Consider the following 23,490-nt stretch of genomic DNA (forward strand, 5'->3'; position numbering starts at 1 on the left):
AGACTCCAGTGGTTGGAGAGGGAGAGAAATCCGAGGGGATAATTCGAGGAGGTGGGTGTTCTCGATATGATTAATGCCTCGCATGCGTGTTCATATGTGGAGGACAGCTGTGAGTGACTCATGCTCCGCCCAACTACCACCGTCGACATTCGACCGAACGCACATCCGCAATGAGAGACAGAGAAAGAGAGAAAGAGCGAACGGGAGAGATCTCTTCTTTCCTCTCCACTCATCATCTTTCACGTAGAGAAACGCACCTGTTATTCCGACTGCGTTGCACCGCACTCGTGTCGCAACGCTCGCGCGAGCGATATACCCTGTCCTGAATACACGACGCGTTCGTATTAACTGGTATTACGATTATGATATGGTATCGCTTGCAACCCTGAGCCGACCATTGCTCCTCCAATGACCTCTCGGCGCCTGGCCGCCTATCTCGTTGGCGCCTGCCTCTACTTTTTAACACGATCATCATTATGCACAATGCATCGCAAACGATGGTATTTATATGGTTTCGCTCAGAGCGGATGAGAAAAACTGGCTTGTCCAAAACGACGACTATTTTTCAATGAGAGGAATAATAAGTGAGAAGGTTAACGAAAGATTTAGTTTTATGAGAAATAATTATTAAATTTATATATGCACTCTTTTTAGGTAAAATGAATCAGACTTTTCTCGTATTATTTTAATTAATATAACTGTGTGCAATTAAAATATATGAGTAGATATATTCATGCGCGAATAACGCGCTTTTTCTATGACACGATGCAAGTAGTGGCTCGTTTTGGTATTGTTGAAGTAAAAAAAAAATATATGTCATCCAGTGATGACGCCACCGAATGCGCGCGAGATCAAGCTGTAGACAGCGTGATTTATTCCGCGGCGCTGGTGGTGACGTTTAATTAACCGTACGCGGCTCAAGTTCTTTCGTTCTCGCGAAAGTAAGCGTTACTTCAAGTAATGCGCGCGAGAAATTATGAGTGTACGAAACGAGATTAACGTTTCCCTGCTTTTCGTGCACCGCCGCGGCTTTTCGTCACATTCGCTTCTTTTCTTCTGCTTCCGACGCACATTTTTTGTAAAACTTCTCTCTCAAATTGCACTAGACTTTATATATATAATATGTGTGTATGTATGTTGTGTTGTATGTACTATATTACACAGTGATAAGAAATTTCACGGACGGAAATCATTAAATAATATCACTTCTGAAAACTAATTTATATACGCACATATAGAAAAGATATATTACAATCGCAGAATGTATGCCTAATTAATTAGTAATATATGTTTTAATACTGTATTTTGATGCAGAAATTAGATTATTACAAGAAATTAAAATTTCCTTAAAATTTGTTATTTGCTCAGTTTAATATTCATCGTAAATGTGAAAAATTTGATATTATAAACATATGACATAAAAACATGACATAAACACTGCTCCATTTTATAATATAAAGTGTAGAAAGAGCGTTTCTTTCACTCTCTCTCTTTCTTTTAATGCAAAAATTTTATGTCCCATTGTAGAAAGAAAATGTGTAAAATATAAATTTTCAACCAAACCTTCAAAAATAAAATTTCTATCTTGTCTTATTGCTATATGCTTTTTTATAAAATTGTTCTCGTTGAAATTTCGTGTAATAAATAAAAAAAGATTTATTAATATTCTTTTTTTATTAGTTGCAAGTTGGTAAAGTTATATGAACGGATAAAAAATTTTCTCTCAAAAATTTTTTTATCCATTACTCTGTTTATTGTAAAAAAGCTTGCCGTTCTGCAAAACATGTAATATTTAATATAGTTAGGAAGTCCATTATAAAGCGTCAAAAAGCTGCTCGTATCTGGAATGGCTTACCAAATTGTTTTCTACCTAGAAATGATGCGCGGAGTATCATGATGATGTTCTCAGCGATGAAGCTCGCCTTATTTGCTGAGTTAATTAGGAGCTAATTACATTCCTGTGTGCATCTACGGCTGGTCTTGTTATTCGCGTTAATATCTCAGCTTTCATTGCTTTTGCGCGGCATATAGCTAGTTAAAACTTACAACATAACACCGACGATAAGCTTAGCATTCCCCTTTATAACTAGCGTTCTTCTCCCCATTACATCGACTGCTCGCAGATTTCATTTAATCGTCGCACAATGCACAAATTTACTTAATAATGCTTTTATTACCTGACATTTATTCTCTAAGTAAGCGTTAAAAGAATTACATATGTTCTTTCTTCACTTTCGATATCTAGATTTGAATATCAAAGAAGCAAGAGAAAAAACACAAAATTAATTTCCTCGATGAATCAAGTTATTTGAAATCGAACAGAAGGATTCGCGGGAACTTGTCTAAAGGATATGAATCTGAAATGCGATTTTCTTTAATAATATATGTATATGTATAAGGCAACAAACAATTTCTCGTGCTTGTTGGAAGCCGGGTGAATATTTTTCATTAAGCAAATCCTGTCACGAGACTGTTAACGGTGGAATCATCCGCGAGATCGAGGGATTCTTCGCGATTTGTTGGCCGCAATAAATCGTTGCGGCGTATTCGATATGGCTCGCGATAAGACGATAGGTGCCGCCAAGCAGACAGATTACTAGGGGATATCGAACACAGATCGAATTCGATTTGCAATATTCAGAAAGGGAGGGGGGAGGTTCGTTCGAAGAGGCGAGCAGAGCGGGCAGCTTCGATTGAAAATAGTTCGGTTTCAATCTCGCCCATCTCGTGGTTCTCCAGAGCTCCTGAATAAACACTGACTTTCTCGTTCCACCTCACCCGGAATCAATTCTAGCGAATAACCGGGGTGTTAAGTTCGCTCAAGGCGAAAGCGACCTCCCTTCTCCCTCCCGGTTCCCTCGTTCAGGGAAGGGATGCAAGGGGTGAAATTTAAGGCTCTCTGGCCACTCTTCGGAACCGACACGCTCGAAATAAAAAGCCACGGGATAAGAGGGAAACCTGCAACCTGCGCACGATGCAGTGTCGCGTAACCGCATCCATCATACTACGTGCGGATTAGGTCCTATATCTACGGGATAGAATCTCGTTACCAAAGATGATGACGTGCTCGTCACATGACGTTGTATACATTTCCTTCTTTGTTTTTTTATTGCTACAAGATTCGATATGATACGCGGAATGATCAAATATTCACGAGCTGCATACCATCGCTGAACTCTCCCTCATACACGGAATTGGAATGGTGTTTGATCTTCGGAAACTCAGTTCACCGAATATGTTTTCCTTGCATCATATCGAGTTGCGTATACATCGATTACATCGTCATAAGGGGTGTGTGAAGTTAGCACCTCTATATGTTATGCTATCACATAGTTCTGTTAAGAGTTCTGAGTTATTTAGAACCATAGGAAGAGTTCTTGATAATTTTTAGAAATAGTTCCGGTCATTACGATAACGAAAATCAGTTTCAAAAAATAGGGGTGCCAACTTCACATTTTTTTACACATCGAGTTCCAATAGTTTTGAACAGAGTTGTAAGGTTCTTTTAAATACTTATATAGTTCCTGCTTATTTTTTCAAAGAGTTCTGTAACTTAGATAAAAAACGTACCTTTAATATCGAAGATATTTCTAAAATATCAAGTTCTCGTGAAAAACGTTAGAGTTCGTGATTTTCTAAATGTTTCGTAAAAGTGTATTAATTTTAAAAAATCAATCTCTTCGAAACTATAATAGATAGAGCCATGCGCGGTTTTCACGTTTTTTCTTGTCTTATCGAGTACGATTCACAACTCTAACGTCTTTCTCCAGAACTTGATATTTTAAAAATATCTTCGATATTGAAAGTATGTTTTTTTATCTCTATAAAAATTGCAAAACTCTTTCAAAAAATAATCAGAAACTATGTAACTATTAAACAATTTAAATTTACTCACCTTACGGTTGCTCCTTTGTTGTCCGATGCCTCCCCGGGCCTCCACCTCGTAGAAGTTTCGAAACACTTGTACTCGCGTTACTTTTTTTCGTTCGCGACGCGCGGCGACGCCTGGGTTTTAGCTATCACAATCTTCGACGCGTTTCGGTAAAATGCGAGACTCGCGAGAGCTTATTCGCGCGCGAATAAAACCGAAGCTCCATTTTCGTGTCGCCGCTTTTTCCAACACCCACTTTTCGCAGGGGCTCATCGAACGAAGATGATCAAGAGAGCGACTTGGCCGCGACGCACTCAAGTCGCCGAAGGACGCAAGCGAGACAAATATTGAAGATTCACGGCCGACGAGATCAATCTCGCGCGTGCGACGCGATCGGATTTATACAATAATTAATCACCAAAGACGCTAATTAATCATTAATACACTCGTCCTTTCGCGGACCGGTAAAAAGCGCGCGACCATCGATCACGAACAATCGAAGAAGAGAACTGGAGGTGGAGCTAGACTGGCACCGCCAGGTTCGGAACGCGCAACGATACGTCGCGCCGAGTCGTAGTGGGGGGGGGGTATGTAGTCGCGACGTGATTCGCCGAGCTCCCACGTCGCAACCTCTACATACCCCCACCACTACGACGTGGCGCGCGTGTCGCTGCGCGTTCCGAATCTGGCAGTGCCAGTCTAGCTCCACCTCCAGTGCTCTTCTTCGATTCTTCGTGATCAATGGTCGCGCGCTTCTTACCGGTCCGCGAAAGGACGAGTGTACTAATTAGCGTCTTTGGTGGTTAATTATCGTATAAATCCGATCACGTGGCACGCGCGAGATTGATCTCGTCGGCCGTGAATCTCGCTCAATATTCGTCTCGCTTGCGTCCTTCGGCGACTTGAGTGCGTCGCGACCAAGTCGCTCTCTTGATCATCTTCGTTCGATAAGCCCCTGCGAAAAGTAGGTCTTGGAAAAAGCGGCGACGCGAAAATGGAGCTTCGGTTTTATTCGCGCGCGAATAAGCTCTCGCGAGTCTCGCGTTTTACCGAAACGCGTCGAAGATTGTGATATAGCTAAAACCCGGGCGTCGCCGCGCGTCGCGAACAAAAAAAAATAACGCGAATGCAAGTGTTTCGAAACTTCTACGAGAAGGAGACCCGGGGAAGCATCGGACAACAAAGGAGCAACCGAGAGGTGAGTAAATTTAAATTGTTTAATAGTTACATAGTTCCTGATTATTTTTTGAAAGAGTTTTGCAATTTTTATAGAGATAAAAAAACATACTTTCAATATCGAAGATATTTTTAAAATATCAAGTTCTGGGGAAAGACGTTAGAGATCTGAATCGTACTCGATAAGACAAGAAAAAACGTGAAAACCGCGCATGGCTCTATCTATTATAGTTTCGAAGAGATTGATTTTTTAAAATTAATACACTTTTACGAAACATTTAGAAAATCACGAACTCTAACGTTTTTCACGAGAACTTGATATTTTAGAAATATCTTCGATATTGAAGGTACGTTTTTTTATCTAAAAATTGCAGAACTCTTTAAAAAAATAATCAGGAACTATCGAACTATTTAAAAGAACCTTAAAACTCTGCTCAAAACTATTGGAACTCGATGTGTAAAAAAATGTGAAGTTGGCACCCCTATCTTTTGAAACTGATTTTCGTTATCGTAATGACCGGAACTATTTCTAAAAATTATCAAGAACTCTTCCTATGGTTCTAAATAACTCAGAACTCTTAACAGAACTATGATAGCATAACATAGGGGTGCCAACTTCACACACCCGTCATAAGTGCTCTAACGCGCAACAATTTAGCACTGCGGAAATGTTGTATAGATGTAAAATATTTTTTTTACATTTCTTTTAAATATATAATTTGAGCAATTGTTCTCTTAACAGAAGTAAACGTTATTATACAAATAAAAAAATATATTCTTTATTCATATACATTTTTTTAAAGATTGTTTTATACGCGTCTCTGCGTATTTTATGTATGTATTATTAAACGGGTTACTTTGCAATATTAAAATTTTTAGAAAATTAGAGATTATATATATAAAACTGCTCTGCCCATATGTGTGTCGTTTAAGTTGCCGGATAGGATGGCCATAACACTTTTGAATGATGCATAACAACTTTTTTAAATATGCATAAATTAAAACTCCGCTATATTCATTTATTTAAATTTTAAATTTTACAAACTATCCGCTTTGTTAACATGATACCATAGTATATTACATCCACCGTAACATTATATAGATATTGTGTCATCCTTATAGAAAAAAATAGCAAGTAGTCGCATACTAAATGCATAATTTTTCATGATACTAAATATTATGTTAATATAAACAGTACATGATAGAGAAGAGATATGTCCACAATATTGTAACAAATAATTGCAATTTACTTAATGCATTCGTATTTTTGCTCATACTTTTAGAACATTGCGCATAAGAAAGAATAGATATCATATTCTATAAATAAGAACATTATGGATCCGATGTAAATTATGAAACGAAGACGGTGATAAGAAGAAATATGCCTAAGTTCGATAGCAGCTTGTAGATATCAGCTTTTAGATAAATGAACGTCACGTACGTAAAAACCGCAGTTTTTTCCGACAGCGCATATTCCTTAATGATCATAATGTCGTTATAAATTAAGTCTTTGCGGTCAAAATAGTTTTCGGTATTATAGATCGACGTTTTTAATATTGGATTTTTGTTTCGGCGTTACTCAAAGCGTTGCTCAACGTGATAATTAATTCCTGTCATTTGCAGGAAATAAAGTTTCGTGAAGTTTCAAAAAAAAGAACAGGATTAATGATTCGATGAATAAATAAATGAATTTAATGAATTCAATTTCTTCGATAAATAAAAGCACACGAATACATACTTGTATTTCCTGCAATCAAAGTGTGTCTCTATATTTACTTCTAATTTAATTATTTCATGACCGTCGACAGCATATAGCCCACATCTGCATCCGACAGTAGTACAGGCACGTAGTAAATATATAGCAATACTATGCGACATACACAAATGGTCGCGCAAGGTATAAATTTCGTCCCTGTCTGGGTTTCATATGGAGCGTGCCATTGAAACGTGTTTTTGCTATGAATTCGACAAATATTTGTCCGCGTGACATGGGAAGCTTGACACATGCCGTTATGAAAAAACCACGAGCGATAAGAGATCAATCGCGTGTACGTTATTTCGGGCGTGTAAAATTGCATAACCGTCGATAGAAGAGAGAAGTTACATGGGGTTTGCAATCAATTTTCATTTAGCAATACACAGTGAGATCAATTTTAATCGCACCGTGATAACAAAACATCAATTTTCAAGCGATATATTTTTCGGTGTAATAGTTATTTGCGTTTGTTAGCAATAGCTATTGAAAATGTCGCTGCCATTTACAGGAGATATTGTTTCTGAACATATTATCCTAAAGGATAAGTCTTGGTAGAAGTCGCGAAACATAACTGAACTCATCTGCATGATATACTTGGATTTGTAAATATAAATATAAGTATGTCGATATTTTTAAATGAATTTTTGTTGCTTCTATGTATCTGTCGGTTCGCAAGATAGTCCTTCTAAACGTTTAAGATATTTACAACGAGGAATGATATTTCCAACCATCTTCTGAATATATATATATATATATATATATATATATATATATATATATATACAAAGAATATTCGACTCGCGGCGCAGCTTCGTTTTACCTTTTCCTCTCTGCTTGTTCCACGGCCTCTCGGCGTTTTATCCAGCATCTTCGGTCCACATCTCCTCCACCTCCTTGGCCGGTTTCTCCGCGCGTTTTACTTCGCTTTCTTTCCGCAATATTTCTTTACTTTCTTACGCGAGAGCACGATTTTCCCCGACGATTCTCCCCTCCGTCTTAGTAATAATTGAATTCGCGTTATATCGGCCGTCGCGCGAGAAGCCAGGGAAGAAGTCGGCGCACTTGCGCAACGACGTTCCGGACGAATGTTTCGCACTTAAGGAAAAAAGAGGAATAAAAAGAGAGAAAGAGGAGAACACATATAAAACATAACGGTAGGGCAACGTAGGAGGAACGAGGAAAGTGCTCGTGTATTGTTCCTTCGCTATCGCGCGGCAATCCGATTAGACGGATCCGCGGTTCGCAGAGTGGACTGCGAGAAGCTACCTTTTGATTTTGAAACTTAATTTGCTCATCGAGCGAAGAACAAAGAAAACTGACGTGGCTGTTCGCGTAATAAGTCGTCTTCGCTTTCGTCTTTAAAGCGGAATTTTCTTCGACTTATAGTTTAAAGCATTATTGTAGAAAATGGGATGTATATGTCAGATATTAATGATGAGATTTTATACATATAAAGAGTGTTGCATACATCTATACATTATTATTTAATTATACATATAGGTGTATATATTAATATATATATGAGAGAGAGAAAGAGAGAAATTGAATATATTTTAGTAATGAAATTATAAAACTCGTATATTTAATCACTGGAATTAATTAACTTTAGTATATGCGATCTACGAGTTCATCGCATTTTAAAGTTTTGATCCACGGACATAAAATTGCATCGACACGAAATACGAATAACGTACAGGCGTAATTAATAATTACTCTTTTGCGCAAATAAAATGGATAACGAAACGAAACGGATTTCGTCCATCGTTTTTCAGTAATCATCATATGCAGCAGAATATTCGCGAGTAACGACATAAAAATTAACAATTAACTTTTTGAATATTATTAGGCGCATTCTACATATTATAAACGAAATTAGTATATATTTTTATCTGATAGTATATAAGTTATCTAATCGTGTTAACTTAGTTTTCAACCAAAGTTGTCAGCAGTCGAAAATACACATAAATGCAACCTAATTTCTATAGAAATAAAAATAGTATGAACAACTTTTATTTAAACAGAAACTCTATTAATCTCCAAGTAAATAGAATCTAACTAGAATCTAATAAGCTTTTTTTAAATCTGAAACATTGCAGAACTGTTACAAAAATAATGTGTTCTTAATCCGACGAATATCGAAATAAAGTAAATACTGTAAATCGAAATTTTTATTTAAACAAGAAATGTAAATATATTGCTATTAAACAGATGCAAAATCCATCAGTAAGATTAAATTTTGTCGCAATTATTTTTGAACTTCTGTTATATCATTGAAGATACGCATATATCGAATCCTAGTTACCTCCACATATCTGTCAATGTATCACATGCAACAACTGCCATATGCCATTTTTATCAGCTTTTTTGTTTCTTTTTTTTTCCCCGAACAAACGCAGTTAACGATTATTGCGCTCTTTCTCGGCTATCCGGTATTGTTAAGCCAGAACCACCGGTGAAAAAAGCGGCTTACGCGACAACGATCGATTTGATGTCGTTTACTTTCCCTTAACAAAAAGTTTTTTCGTTCCTCGTTGTTTGCTGTACCGTATATGGGACCGGAGATTGTTTTCGCTGTTCTATAAACTCCTATTGAAGTGAAAAAGACATCCTTTGTTTCCCTAGGTTTTTTGTCAATGCTCTCAAACGAACGATAGCATATATTTTTCTAGCCGAAACACACGTTGCGCTAAATAATTTACACGTGGCATTGTTATATTATATTCCATTGCGCGCAATAACTAAAGCTCTATATCGTTAAAATAATTTTAATACGCTTTATGTAATATCAATTGTGTATGCATTTGTGCTAATTGAAAATATTAATCATCAGTTTTAACGATTGTTATCTTTGAAATATGATAATAGATATTTTATTGTTTCAGCACCATCTTTGGTTCAAGTGGCATTCTATAGAATCGTGAACGTTACACTATCCTGAGACCAGAGTGAACGTAAGTTAAATTTTTAATACATTCTCTTGGAATTGTATTTTATTAGGTTTTATTATTTTAGCATTAATCGTATTACCCAGCAAGAATTCTATTATTATTTAATTTTAACATTTAATATTTATTATTTCGAATGGATGATCTGAAAAATTAATTTCTAATTCTATTTAATCGTTTAATTTTGTATCGATTTCGATTATTAAAATTTAAAAGAATTCGAGGAAAAATATAAATATAAATAAGTTTATTTAAACATTAAATGACTATTTGCGAGCGTAAAGCTATGATTATTCATCAAATAATGATTGATTACGAATGATGTGAAGTTATTATATTACTATTTTGTCTTTAAAAAAAATTATATAACATACTAATCAATATTTCTATCTTTCGATTGATATTTTTATTTATTTTTTTCTGAATCGATAATGAACGCTCTGAATTGTAGCCACAAACTCATGTTTGCCATATTAGCAAAGAGCGCATCATCTCTCAAAAGTCCTATTTGTCATATCAATTCTAATTGTAAGTCAAATGACAAAGCACCGTTGTAGACAAGACAAACAATTACTGCGACACGACGAGACGAACAATGCCGGCATTCGTCAATCATCAATGCTGTCCTTCGGCAGTTAATACCGATAGGAAGAAAGACGAAGGAAAAAGAAAAAAGGAACATGAGAGGGAATATTGACAACGCATTTTCGTTTTTTTTTTCTTTTTTCTTTCTTCAAATTATTGTACTGCGATGGTACTATTATGGTACTATCAAAGAATTTCTCATATTTATCTAGCTTGCGTAGAGCACAAAAAAAAGAGAAAGGGAACAAAGTAATCAATATGAGATTCTCTGAGTTCTTGTGAGTAGATAGATATATATCATAAGACTGAAAAAGCTAAATCTTTCCATTGGCCGGGGACCATTCAATGCAACAAAACATATATCCCGATGTCGAAAGATTAAAGGGAAGAACAAAGAACATATGGCTTTAACAATATTTTAAAACCTTCGACAAACATCATTTGTAAAATAAATTCGCATACGGTTATTTATTATTACAAGCAATATTTTAAGCCGTTACGAAGAAAGATATACATATAATTATTCATATTACAATATATATAAAGAATATCATTATTATAATATATAGATAGAAGTACGATTCGAATATTATTATAAATAACAATATATTTCAAACTGCGAGATGCTCTGCTTTATAACGATTTTTAATTATCCCTCACTATATAATTTTTGTGATCATAATACGTGTTGCACAAAATATATATTTAAACGAGAGCTCGCGATAGATAACGAGTTTAGCGCTGGGAATTTTATTTTAAGCTTCGTGGATAATTTTTTGCTATAATTGCGCACCATTTCTAATAAGTTCTCACTATTAAAACGTATGCAGGTAGTAAACGGAGATCTTCCGCAGCGGCAAAGTGTAATGATATTGTAATCGTGTTGCAAATGCACAATCTAATCGGCCACGCGGAGCGAAAACAAAGTTGTCACGTGTGGGAGTTTCGCGAATTGGTCTTCCGCATCGGCGTGCGAAAGTGCGGAAAGGACTTTGACGATGCTCTGATAGTTTCGCGTGACCCGAAGTTAATAACCCCGCGGCGCGGCGCCAAACTTTCGCGGACAATGTTCTCGGCCCCGCAGATTTATAAGATTCGGCCTTATTTGAAAAGTTTATGCAATTTCGCGGTCCCCGGCACACGGCCTGTAAATATTCGGTCGAACTTCGAACTTTCCGAATAATGCAGCTGAGGTTTATCGAAAAGGGTAGACACTACATAGAGATTAGATATTGGAAGGAACGTAGCATCATGCGTCATGAATTATCACATTGATATATACCGATGGACGCGGCTTGAGATTTCTGTCGAAATCTTATTGAAAAAGAAGCTAACAATGCTATGATATTATATATTTCAGTTATTTAAAAAAATATATTTAATATTTTTTTTAATATAAAAATATAAACAGAGTAAAAATTGCTTTTTCTTACGTTAGAATTATCGAAATTCGATTGCAGCATAATTGCAGCACGTATCCATTGTATCAAATAGGTATTTATATTTATTTTTAAAGAAATTGGATTTTTTATCATTAAAATGTTTTAATATGTTTAAAATGCTTTAATATTGTTTTAGCTTTAAACATTTTCTCGCTGATTGGAATTATTATCGACATATAGTGTTGTGTATATGTATAAGTATATATACATATGCACTCTATAAAGTTCAATATAATACCAATACATCAAACCGCGTACTTTGTTGCACACCGTATTATTTAATTAGTAAAAAAAATTTATTGGCAGATACACATGTGTGTGTATGTGTATGTACATACATAAATACATACATAGGTTTATAATAAAAATGATGGTAAAGAACAATGAATCTGAATATGACTTTCCACTCTATAAGTAATTTTGCAAAAGAGGAATATATTTTTCACGTTTTTCATGTTGATTTTTGCACAGCTATTTCATCCTTCTTCTTTTGCTACTCTATCTTTAACCATCAAACGTTTCTATTTTCGGAATTGCATTTTTGTGCAAAAAATTCTCTATACTTTTTGCAAGTATGTTCAAAGTTAAACTTTAACAGAAAAGAATTCAACAGACCATTCAAAGAGGTATCTGACAAAAGGAAGTTAAACCGTTTGTAAAAGAATTTTTTTTAACAATCTCCTTATTGTTGACTGTATAAAGTTATTTCCTTAAAGAGAAAAAGATCAACTGCACATCTCACGTTATTTTCAGTACCATAATTTTTAATTTATCCAATCTCGGATGCACCTCGCTTTTTGTGAAACAACCAGATAAAAGTTAAAAATAAAAGTTTGCGGGTCAGGATGAGTTTAAATAAAAACTTTCTCTCTGTCTTTCTGTCAGTTGAAATTACTAACAGTGTATTCTGTAGATGGATGCGCAAGATATTCAGTGAAATTTTAATCATATTCCGCAGATAACAATTGCACTGTATGTATTGATAAGCAGATCTTCCTCTCATAAGAGGATGCGGAATTTGGTTTCACAAAGGTACATTATCGAGCCCATGAATGCGACAGGTGCACATCAACTTATTGTTAGCATCTCTGTCAATATGTTCTATTCTATTTCCCGTACGTTAATTATATTTGCATTAATATACAGAAATTTGTTTTAGCATATACACGTCGAATAATATAGTGTTTAATAATACTTATAAAAATACGCTGTATCTCTCCTAAAAAAATATAAATAATTATCATTATATTCCAGAATTACAAGCTTGTAAGAACCACGCCGGATGTTCTTTAAAATATACAATGCCTATATTTACTCGACTAGTTCCTCTTGTATACGCTAACGTATATTTTAAGGTGCCGTGATTTCTTCTTTTAAATGACAGATAAAGAAATATACAATATAAATAAGTTTGTATATGTTTTTGCTGCTAAATCTATTAAAAGCAATAGAAATTTTTAACATATGTCTCGTTGTCGCGTGCGACAAACATAATACATATGGTCTTATTGATATTCCCGACAAATAATAGAAAGCATTAATAAAAAACTGTCACAAATAAAATCATTAATTCGTTCGCGATTTCTAAGAGATTTCTTGAGAGCGGTCAATGATAGCTAACGACTGTCCTTATTCTCTGCCAATTAACTATTAACGACTTATCGAGAAAAAAATGACCTCGGTCGAGAGTTCACGCGCCCCATCCGCGAGCGAGCGCCCGCGTTTATAATTAGAAAGTCGATTACCATGGTGCCCCCGTCGTGTCCCACGGTGACCCGGCATAATGAAAACAGCACCCCACGATAATTCACGGAAAACAACGCACTTTACGGAACCGATCTCACACAGCGCTAACTAAATATCAAATTAACTAAATTCGTTTACTTGTGCAAATCGGGATTATACAAGCTACGCGAGATGAAACCAGCGCTCTCTCTCCAATAAAGCGTTATACTATATAAAGTCATGTGTTATTATATCATCACATGTATATTACACACATACACATCGTCACGTTGATATGCATAGCATAATTCATATACGATGCGTCGTCTGGTCTTAGCTTAGTCAATATTTATTGAGGGAATTGATTGTCTGCAGCCTGCTTAATACGCATAATTTCACGCGATGAAATTGGATCAGTTGAATAAATAAACCTGGTTCTAGACATAAGCACATTGAATCGGCTCTTTATTTATACTTTCGTTGAATTGACGTTGAGTTGAAATCTCGAGTGACTTTAGATAAATTTGTTACACACATCATATACTATATACATACAAGTATTGTGATTAAATTCGTAAAACCGAAAATAAAGAAGAGTAAAAATAATCATATCTCTTTCTTCAATGTTATAAAAAAAATTTATAATTGCATTTTTATGTTGAGTTATTTTGAATGCTCTTATCTTATTTTCATTTTTTATTTTTATTTTTTTATCTTATTTTTATTTTCTCATTTCGATTCTTTAATATATACATATATTTTGGTGTGCATTATTATTATTATTATTATTCCACAATTAATCTTTTCTATCTTGAATTTTATAATTTATTTCATTAGGATTTATTTCAAAAGAATTAAAGATAAAGTTACTGCATCTCTCTCTCTCTCTCTCTCTCTCTCTCTCTCTCTCTCTCTCTCTCTCTCTCTCTATATATATATATATACATTCACAGTAGATCTCACTGTAAGATATATTCAAAACGTAGGCAAGTGATGTAAAACGCGCTCTTTTTAAATAATAATGAGCAAACCGCGGACTAAAGATTCTTAGTTAAACAATGTTTCGTAATAAAGTCAAGCTGGAGGTCACAATAATAACTTTAAATCCATTTTGTACAGAGCGATTACATCGAAAATGAAATTCTCCTTCTCGCCTCACGGCCATTTGTATCACGACTCGGTAATTTAACAAAAAGTTGCTCGCTCTATTTCGTTATTACATTTAAGCGCTTCCAACTACGGGGAGGGACTAACTCTCCAAGAAGTTTCAATGGAGCGCGCGCTATACATGAACGTTTTTCTCGTCCAAGTCTCGGTCCCCGGCGCTCATCCGTGTGCTTCGAGCGCTATCTCCAAGTACATATAACACGTATAAATCCGTCCGCCATAACTTCTTTGATATTCTCTCGTAAGACGGCCGCCGTGGCTCGTCGTCGTCGTTCAATAATCCTTGTTTCCTCGTCTCGGGAAAAAGTTTTCTCCGCAGGTCTTCGGAGGCGCACAAGGTGTTGCGCGTATTCCCAGTTTCTCGCAAATTACAGATTAAATCGCAACGCTTTCGCGTAGAAAACACCAAGTTCCCGAAAACTCACGCGATTGCGAATCGCGTTTACGGTAATCTGCATCCTACTTAATACGAGGCCGCTTCGTGATAAAAGATCTGGCGCAATTCGCGCGGCGCTTTCCTTGCCCGACTTACTCGAGAGTTTTTTTGTTTATTTCTTTATTTTTAACGCCCCCATATTTACGAAAGCTGCATCGTAACGAGCGACTTTTTAAAAGTCACTTTGTAAGTATATGGCGATATCCGCCCACCGACACTCGCCGTATACCGATCGTTACATCCGCCAATCATCGGCCAGTCTCGCTCGCTGTATTTCGTGAAAACCTTACTTTATGCGCGAAAATATAGGACGGGCAGGGGAGAGAGAGACCCAACGGGATAACCACCGCCTCCGGTGTGTTGGCTCGCATGATTGATGAAATTTGTGTAGGAGCAACAGGGCATACTTGTGCCCTGTAACCCCTCCGGGAACGGAATGCTCTTGATTGATAGAGGGTGTCCGAATTTGAAATTCCACCCAGCGGAAAATCGACTCCCTCCTCTCTTTCTTTCTTTTCACATTCGACGGTTTTTTTTTTTCTTCTTTTTTCTCTCCCTTGTTGCGTGGGCACGCGAACGTGTCGGACACACGCACAACGTCCGCGTCAAGGAACTTCCGCATTTCGGCGACGAGAGGGGTAGGAGGTTCCTTCCGGCACGATACCACACGCCGCCAAAGGACACTCTCTCGCCCGACCATCGTTCATCCGGGTTAAAAGCCGCTTCGATCCGTATACAAGCGCCTCACTTTCTCTATCTAACGTCCTCTTGTTGGTTAGCTATTTACAAGTCAAATGCGGTCGATCGATATACCTATACGACTAGGTTTGAAGGAAAGGACCGCTGTCGCGGAAGAGAAACGAGAAATCGACGCATACAATATCACGACGAGTATCGTCCTTTAGTATCTTAGTGTTTGACATGCATAACATTAACCCCACTGCGCTTTTTCCGAAAATATTCCGCGAAGAGGAGAAAAGGTTCCGCGCATATATATGTACATGTATCATGAACAATATATTTTGAATAAAGTGTACGCTCCGGTTTTCAAAGAATGCTGTTTTATCTTCGAATCTAAAAGCCGCTGACAAAAGAAAGGCCGAGGCGATATGTATATGTGACAGGTTTAAAGAAACGATGCGCTCGCGTACACATTTATTCTGATCCCGGGAGCTGCCGGACCACCGATCGAGCTTCAAAAGAACTGCTCTCGCAGCCACCACGACAATAAAGTCCCAGGATTGCGAGCAAGTGCAGGCAACCGCGGCCGCGCTCTTTGTGGATAGAGACTTCAAAAAGTTCGCGGCACCCGGGAAGTAAAGTCGACCGCGCGAAGCATGTATATGTGAAAAGTTGGCGGAAATCTACAACGGCACATACGTCGGAACAAGTTTCCCGACAGGTCCCGGTGCGATCTTCGGCACGAACAGATTCCTCCTCCGTGACATTAATTCGCCGTGATGCGCCGCGTTTGCTTTGTACTTCTCTACTTCAGAAACGAGAACATTATATACGTGTTCAATAATTCCGCTATAACGCTCACTGACAATTGAACCGTGTTTAATTCAAAAGCGTTCTTCTCGTCTTTCTCGCCAAGACAATTTCATTCCGCTCAACCGAATATATATATATATATATACATTTGCAAGAGTTTGTAGAGAGCGTAAGCTAAAAGACGAAGTAAATAAAAAAAATAATTAAAATCAACGAATTAATTTAGATCAAAATTTATATCGTATATCCTATCTATGAACTGTTTCGCATTGTTTCGAAATAATGTTTTTCCATCAACATTCGCGATATAGCTCGGATACTTTTTCTTTCTCGTTGATTTAATTCGCGGAAGAGACCTGGAATGAGAGTTGCGCTTGTCGACGGGGAAGACTAATTTGATGCACAACCTCGGACTCCACGGCGATAATAAAAGGGTAGTACTCTAGTCGTCGCGTTGTATTAATTTAACTTTGGCGAAACGCGTCGACGCGACGCCGGTGTTGAGGAGTACGCGAGTGCTGTAACGGTATTAAAAGCTAAATTGCCAACAGTAGTCCTCGGTAGAGCGTCCCGGTCGGAAATTAGCGAGGTTGACTAACAAAAAATAAAAAGAAAAGAAAGCAGACTCGGGGGAATTCAGGGGACAGGAGAGGCGAGGAAGACAGAGCGGCTGTAGAGACGAAGAAAATCCCGAAGGTCTCCGATGGCACCAAACTGGCCTCAGAGTAGTCGAATACGTAGTCGGACTTCTCCGATAACACGAAAAGTCGACTTTAGTCTCTCGTACGGCGAGCCACGAAACAACCCTGTGCTAGGTAACGGCTTATGCCGCCGTATAAGAAGCAGCGGTGCATTTAACACCAACATATCGATCGCGAAGTCGCGCGCGTTTCAACAAATCCGAATTCGCGCGCACACATTCTACAAAGTTATATAATATAATATATAATTTTCTATGCCACACACATGCATTGATGCGTTCACAATGCACTGTTAAAAACATATGATGATGTTTATATCAGCATAAAATCATTACGTAACCACGTAATTTGCTTGGTATTAGTCACGAACAATTATTTCAGCGTATATTAACCAAAAGTGTCAAATAGCGTGCCGGATATTTGTATCGCATACAAATTATTCAAAATTATTAAGCACCCGCATATTATTTGGTAATAATTAATTCCTGTTGCGTATATACGTAATATGATTATTCGATCGTATAATTAAACAATGATCTACATTCATGTTCAACTATCAATAATGATGAATATGCGTGAATCGCAAAACTATAGCCTTGATAAATATTAATATTATAGCTTTTATATATAGTATATAGATATAAAATATACGATGCATATATAATATCTTGACGTAATGTATCACGAAAGACGAAACTCCTCGTTTCGTCATATGCAATTCCGTTTAACTAAATAAGTTGTACGGTCGCGATCTCGCAGTCATGTTCTAACGTCATCGCGCACGTTTTCGCTGTTAATAGGATTCCTCGAGATGGGACCGAGAACGACAGGCCGGTGGTTGCTCTGTGCGGCGTTTATGGTCGCCCTGTGTCAAGGCCAGCAGGACTGGATGCAGTGCTCGTCGACTTGCAGGTGCAAATGGGTGTCCGGCAAGAAGACCGCCGAATGCATTAAGCAGAACCTCACGCAGGTGCCGGGAGACCTTTCGACCGAGATTCAGAATCTCGATCTTACCGGCAATCGCATAAGTCATCTCACACACTATGCGTTCGATCGCGTCTCCCTGGTGAATCTGCACAAATTGGTGCTGCGCGAATGCGGCATCGAAACGATTCATACGGACGCTTTCAACGGCCTGAAGATCGTCATCGAGATCGATCTGTCGGGTAACAATATCCGTACTTTACATCCGGGCACCTTCGACGAGACTCAACGATTGCGCGTGTTGTTGCTCAGTCAGAATCGATTGAGATTGCTGGAGAACGGTCTGTTCTTCAATCTCACCTTCCTGCAGAAAGTGACGTTGTCGGAAAACAGATTGGAACGGATCGAGGAGAGGACGTTCCGCAAGCTATCGGACTTTGCCTCCCTCGCTCTGGACGGGAATAACTTCAGTACTTTGCAACTGCAGAGCTTCGAGGATCTTCCTAAACTCGGCAGCCTCGAACTTCGGAATAATCCCTGGAATTGTAACTGCCACCTCAAAAGGTTTCGCGACTGGACGATCGAACGAAAGTTGTACACAAAGCCGACCACTTGCCAGCAACCGCCCAACATGGCCGGCAAGATGTGGGACGAAGTTACCAGCGACGAGTTCGCGTGCAGACCGAAAATCATCGCCATCGGCCCGGCGACCAAAGTCGAGATGGGCAGAGGAGACGTGACTCTCTCGTGCAGAGCAACGGGAATCCCACGTCCTCAGGTAATTACACTTTCGTGCGGACGCCGTCGGAAATAGCGTTCGGTTAAACTAATCGTAGACTAATCGTAGATTTCACTCCGCGCTCCAGGAATCTACAGTTTAATACGATCTTATTTATGTCTAATAGTCTACCGTCTAATATTCTATTCAGCGATTCGTTCAATTTTTCTTACCACTACTCGCGATATAAAACACACGTGATTATTTGTTTCAGCTATCTTGGGCGCATCGTACCCGTGTCTTAGACCAGGCCTCCAAACGTCCGAATAGCGACAGAGGCTACGTACTGTCAGCAAGCCACGATTGGTTGAATCTCACCATTTTTGACGCGACGCCCTCCGACAAGGGCGATTACATCTGCCACGCAAAGAGCCCGGGCGGCGACGCCGAGAAGAACGTGACCCTGGCCATCGTGGGCGACGCGCTAGGCAGCAGAGACAACGTTATCAACCTGCCACTCGCCATAGGGCTCGGCGTCGCCGCACTGTGCCTGCTGATAGTCACGATAGTGCTTTGCGTGTGCTACTGCCGGCGTCACCGGACCAGGCACGACGAGAAGGGTCTCGAGGCGGCGTCCTTGGAGCATCACGGCCTCGGCGAGCAGGAGAAATCCCTCATCACCACTATCAATCCGGTGGTGAAGCCGCCTAGGCGCTACGAAGCACCGTCGGTGACGTCACACGGTACGGAGATGACGGAGCTGAATCGCACGTTGCTCGACAACGACTCCGTCTTCGGTCAGTACACAGCCTATATTACTAAACAGTGCGTGGCCAGATGCTAGCGAGAGATTATCTTACATTAGACTTGACAGATCTCGAAACACATTCGCGGACGTTGATTGAAAATCGAAAGTCATCAGCTGATACGTCTTCGATGACCCGCGCAATAATATCGATCATTGAAGTAATATTCTTTCCCCTCACGGGGAAACGAGAGACGATATATGTCGCTTATATAATGTACAAATAACGTGTGCGTGTTTGTACGTATGTGTGTATGTGTAATTATAAATCGATTTGTTTCCTGTGTCGAGCGCGCGGACCCGTAATGCGAGAATTGACCGACGGTTTATTATCAGGTGTCATCGATTTTAAGATAAGGAGAATCCGCCAAATAGGGCAGCTAGGAGACTAATAAGGATTCGTTAGGAACGCTTATGATACCACTGAGTACTCTTGAATATATTATAATATTATCGTGCTGCGACAGCGCGAAGACATACGTCATCCGCGTTCGACAACATTATCATCTAGGAATAATATTTTTTGTAGATATGAGAAAAAGGAGCAAATTTGTTAATTTTATTTTCAAACGCGAGAATGTTAGTTATCAATTGCTGAATAGTAAATAGCTGAAACGGTTATAATTGCACAAGTAATGACGACAATAATAAGGTTTAAGATTGTTTTGTATATCAACGTGCGAGCATTGTTAATGAAAATATTTTTCAACGAAATTACGCAGATAATTGTATGCGATAATTATTGAAATGTCAAAGATATCTTAACTCGATAAGATTATCATCCGAAAAATACTGTAAAAAAACATAACTTACATGATAACGCGAGATATTCGAACCCTGTAGCAAAGTTTATGAATGTCATATGATCCTCACACAGTGATACGATATATACCGCCGAACGTTTATGCATAATCAACGACGCTCGTGCAACGTAGTTGCATTTTTCGACCAAATTACTAATGAAAGCGCGCTCCCGGTTGCGATGATATTGCGACTTGATAATCCGATTAAAAGCACTCGCGCTCGTCAAGGATATAATAATATCATGCCATTTTCACGTCAAGATCTTACTAAGGCAACGTTCTGGCGTATATGCTACCTTGCCGCGCGCGTCTACGTCTCGCGAACCTTCCCGCGCATATAATATTTTTTTTCTCTCCCCGTTTTTCTTTTTCTCTCAACAACCTCTTCTTATTGTTAGATTTTCCTTTTTTAACGTTCGTCCTTCTCTTTTGTTCATGTTCTCGCAGCTGACGGTGTCGGGAGCGGTGTCGTCGACAGGGTAGGCGACGACGAGAGGGAGCACGAACTGGCTACTCCGGAACTCGACGGCGGCAGCGGGGGCGGAAGCGGAAGCGGCGGTACCGGCGGCACATTGCCGCGGGGGAGCGCCGGTTACCATCATCGACAATATCCACCAGATCTGCTGGCGTTTTCTGGCGGTCGCGGTGCATCGCCAACCAGCCAGACGTCAACGGTGACTGACAGCTCGCGTCTGCCTAATCAACACGTGACGGCGACGACGACGGCGGCGGCGGTGGCGTCGTCGTCATTGTACGGCTCGCCGCCGTCCGGCCAGTTCCATCCAGCTGCCTTCAAGACGTTGCCGCACAGTCGCAGCGTGACACCGTACAGCTTCGGACCGTCGTCGTCCTCGTCATCGATGGCACCGGTGCTACCGCGTCACGGCTACGTGACGATCCCGCGACGACCGCGGGCGCCCAGTTGGAGCAGCGGACCCCCGACGTCGCCCACCGACGTCCTCGAGCCGGTCTATGATAATCTGGGGCTGCGCACCACGGCGGACGGCAGCTCGGTGCTATCGTTGAACAAGAGCCCGGAACCAGCGTCCTCGTCCATGCGGGGCCGGCCGCTTCCGGTCACGCCAGGCGGTTCGCACTACGGTACGATTCAGCGTAGCACGCCGAACATTCTGACCGGCAGTCCGCTGGACCGGGCGGCACCGGAAGGCGCGGCCGAGTGGCCGATCAAGCTGCCGGACGAGAGCCTGAACGGCGGCCATTCGCTGCTGACGCAACAGCAACAACAAGCTGCTCCCGCCAGCAATACCCTCGGCAGGAAAGTGCCGCCTAGACCGCCGCCGAAGCCGAAGAAGAAGTCCGCCAACGGGCCGACGCTGTACGAGGACGAGGGAGAGGACGGCACGGAAGTATGATATCACGGGTATCGTCCGCAATGAGGACGATTGGTCGTAGTACGCCACGATGGGGAGCGTGCGACCACTTTTACAATAAACCGGTAGTGCCTTTCGAAACGCGCGTTTCGCGCGCGTCAAACTTCCACTTCGCTCGGTGAGTCGCAGTCATCCGGAGGATGAAGGAGGCGACCCGGGAAGACTATGTACGGCATCGGCTCGCCGAAATCACTGACGATGATGTTCAGACATACGATACGGCGATTGGACAATTGTGTCACCTGTTTCCTTCCTGTAAGTCATCATCTCTTTTCCTTCCTGTCTTTTTTGTAAATTATTTTATAAATTATTTATTGCACGCTGCGGAGAGAAATCCGAGGTATCCAAATCCAATGAATCGTGCGATCCGTACGAATCATCTCTTTTAAATGATCCGGGTGTCATTCTCTGTTCCTCGTCTCTATCGATGTATTATTTTTTTTTTTTTTTTCTTTTTTTTTCGTCGAGTTCCTTTAGTTTTTTATTTGGCGCCAGTCACGCGCGGTGAGGTGATCACGTGATAAAGTGAACACATTGTTCCGGACACATTGTTGCCGGCTTAGTCGATAAGGCGAAACCTGTTTAGTATGAAATTTATGCGAAACAGGAGAGAAGCAACTGCTGCAAAGTGCTGAACACAAATCGTTCTGTCAAGAGCGATATCAGTGATTTCGTCTTCTTTATTCGCAAATGGATAAAATCGCGATCGTTTCGATACGATTCACATGTACAATATAAACGGAAATGTTCAGATTCAGACAAAGCAACGTTTTTGCACATGTTACATTTATGCGGGGAAAACGTAATGAGAATTTAACATTGTTAAGAAATTATATAGCTGTTACATGTCATCCTGTCGCGTTTCTTTTTTTAATGTCAAAATTCCAACGCTTGTATCGAATCGTAGCAAGGACCGTCGCATTTCCATGCGACGCGAACTCTCAAGCAAAGCTTACATCGAATGGCGTAACGATCTACATATGTCCCTTTCCCCTCTGTAAGAGCATCGTTACACCGAATATTCGTAGAGATATCCCGCACTCTGTTAACGATATTCGGTATCTATAATCATTAAAAGATATTGCGATAATTATAGTAGTAAATTGACATTACTGTATACTTTGCATAATCGGGAACTTGCAGTATTTTGTCAATTTATCGTTACAATTATTCTACTCAATGTATTTTAATCTATAATACGAAAGAGACGTGTATAATAAAATCGAAAAAGATATTAACAGATGTCGTTAACGGAATACGTAATATAATACTACTATATGAGGTGCCATGTTTTGTATTATGTTAAACGGATAAATCTCTATTACGACAATGTATAAACCTAAAGTAGATGTAAGTGCGATATGACACTCGAACGCGTGTTTGAGCCTGTAAGAACAAATGTATTATGAAAATACGATTAAGACGGTGTGCAACCAAAAAAAAATGTGTACGTAGGTAACGTCTGTCTCTGTCGACGCTAACTTGCACGAATATCGTGACTTTGGAGTTCGTATAATCAATTATCGTCGGAATAAACGAGTGATATCAGAA

At 39.5% G+C, this 23,490-nt stretch overlaps 1 protein-coding gene across 1 annotated transcript in view; it reads left to right on the plus strand.

Moving 5' to 3' along the window:
• Positions 1–23,490, plus strand: part of Kek5 (leucine-rich repeat, immunoglobulin-like domain-containing kekkon 5 protein) — a 211,029-nt gene extending 187,539 nt beyond the window's left edge. Inside the window, exons 6-9 of the mRNA XM_083035532.1 lie at positions 9,686–9,754; positions 18,099–19,000; positions 19,215–19,737; positions 20,996–23,490. Coding sequence (XP_082891658.1) covers positions 18,110–19,000; positions 19,215–19,737; positions 20,996–21,921 — 2,340 coding nt within the window. The 5' untranslated portion in view covers positions 9,686–9,754; positions 18,099–18,109 and the 3' untranslated portion in view covers positions 21,922–23,490. The remainder of the gene's footprint in view (positions 1–9,685; positions 9,755–18,098; positions 19,001–19,214; positions 19,738–20,995) is intronic.

This window comes from Prenolepis imparis, unplaced genomic scaffold (genome assembly GCF_030444845.1).
Source record: "Prenolepis imparis isolate NDT839.2.m4 unplaced genomic scaffold, iyPreImpa1.0 SCAF_4, whole genome shotgun sequence".
Lineage (NCBI taxonomy): Eukaryota > Metazoa > Arthropoda > Insecta > Hymenoptera > Formicidae > Prenolepis > Prenolepis imparis.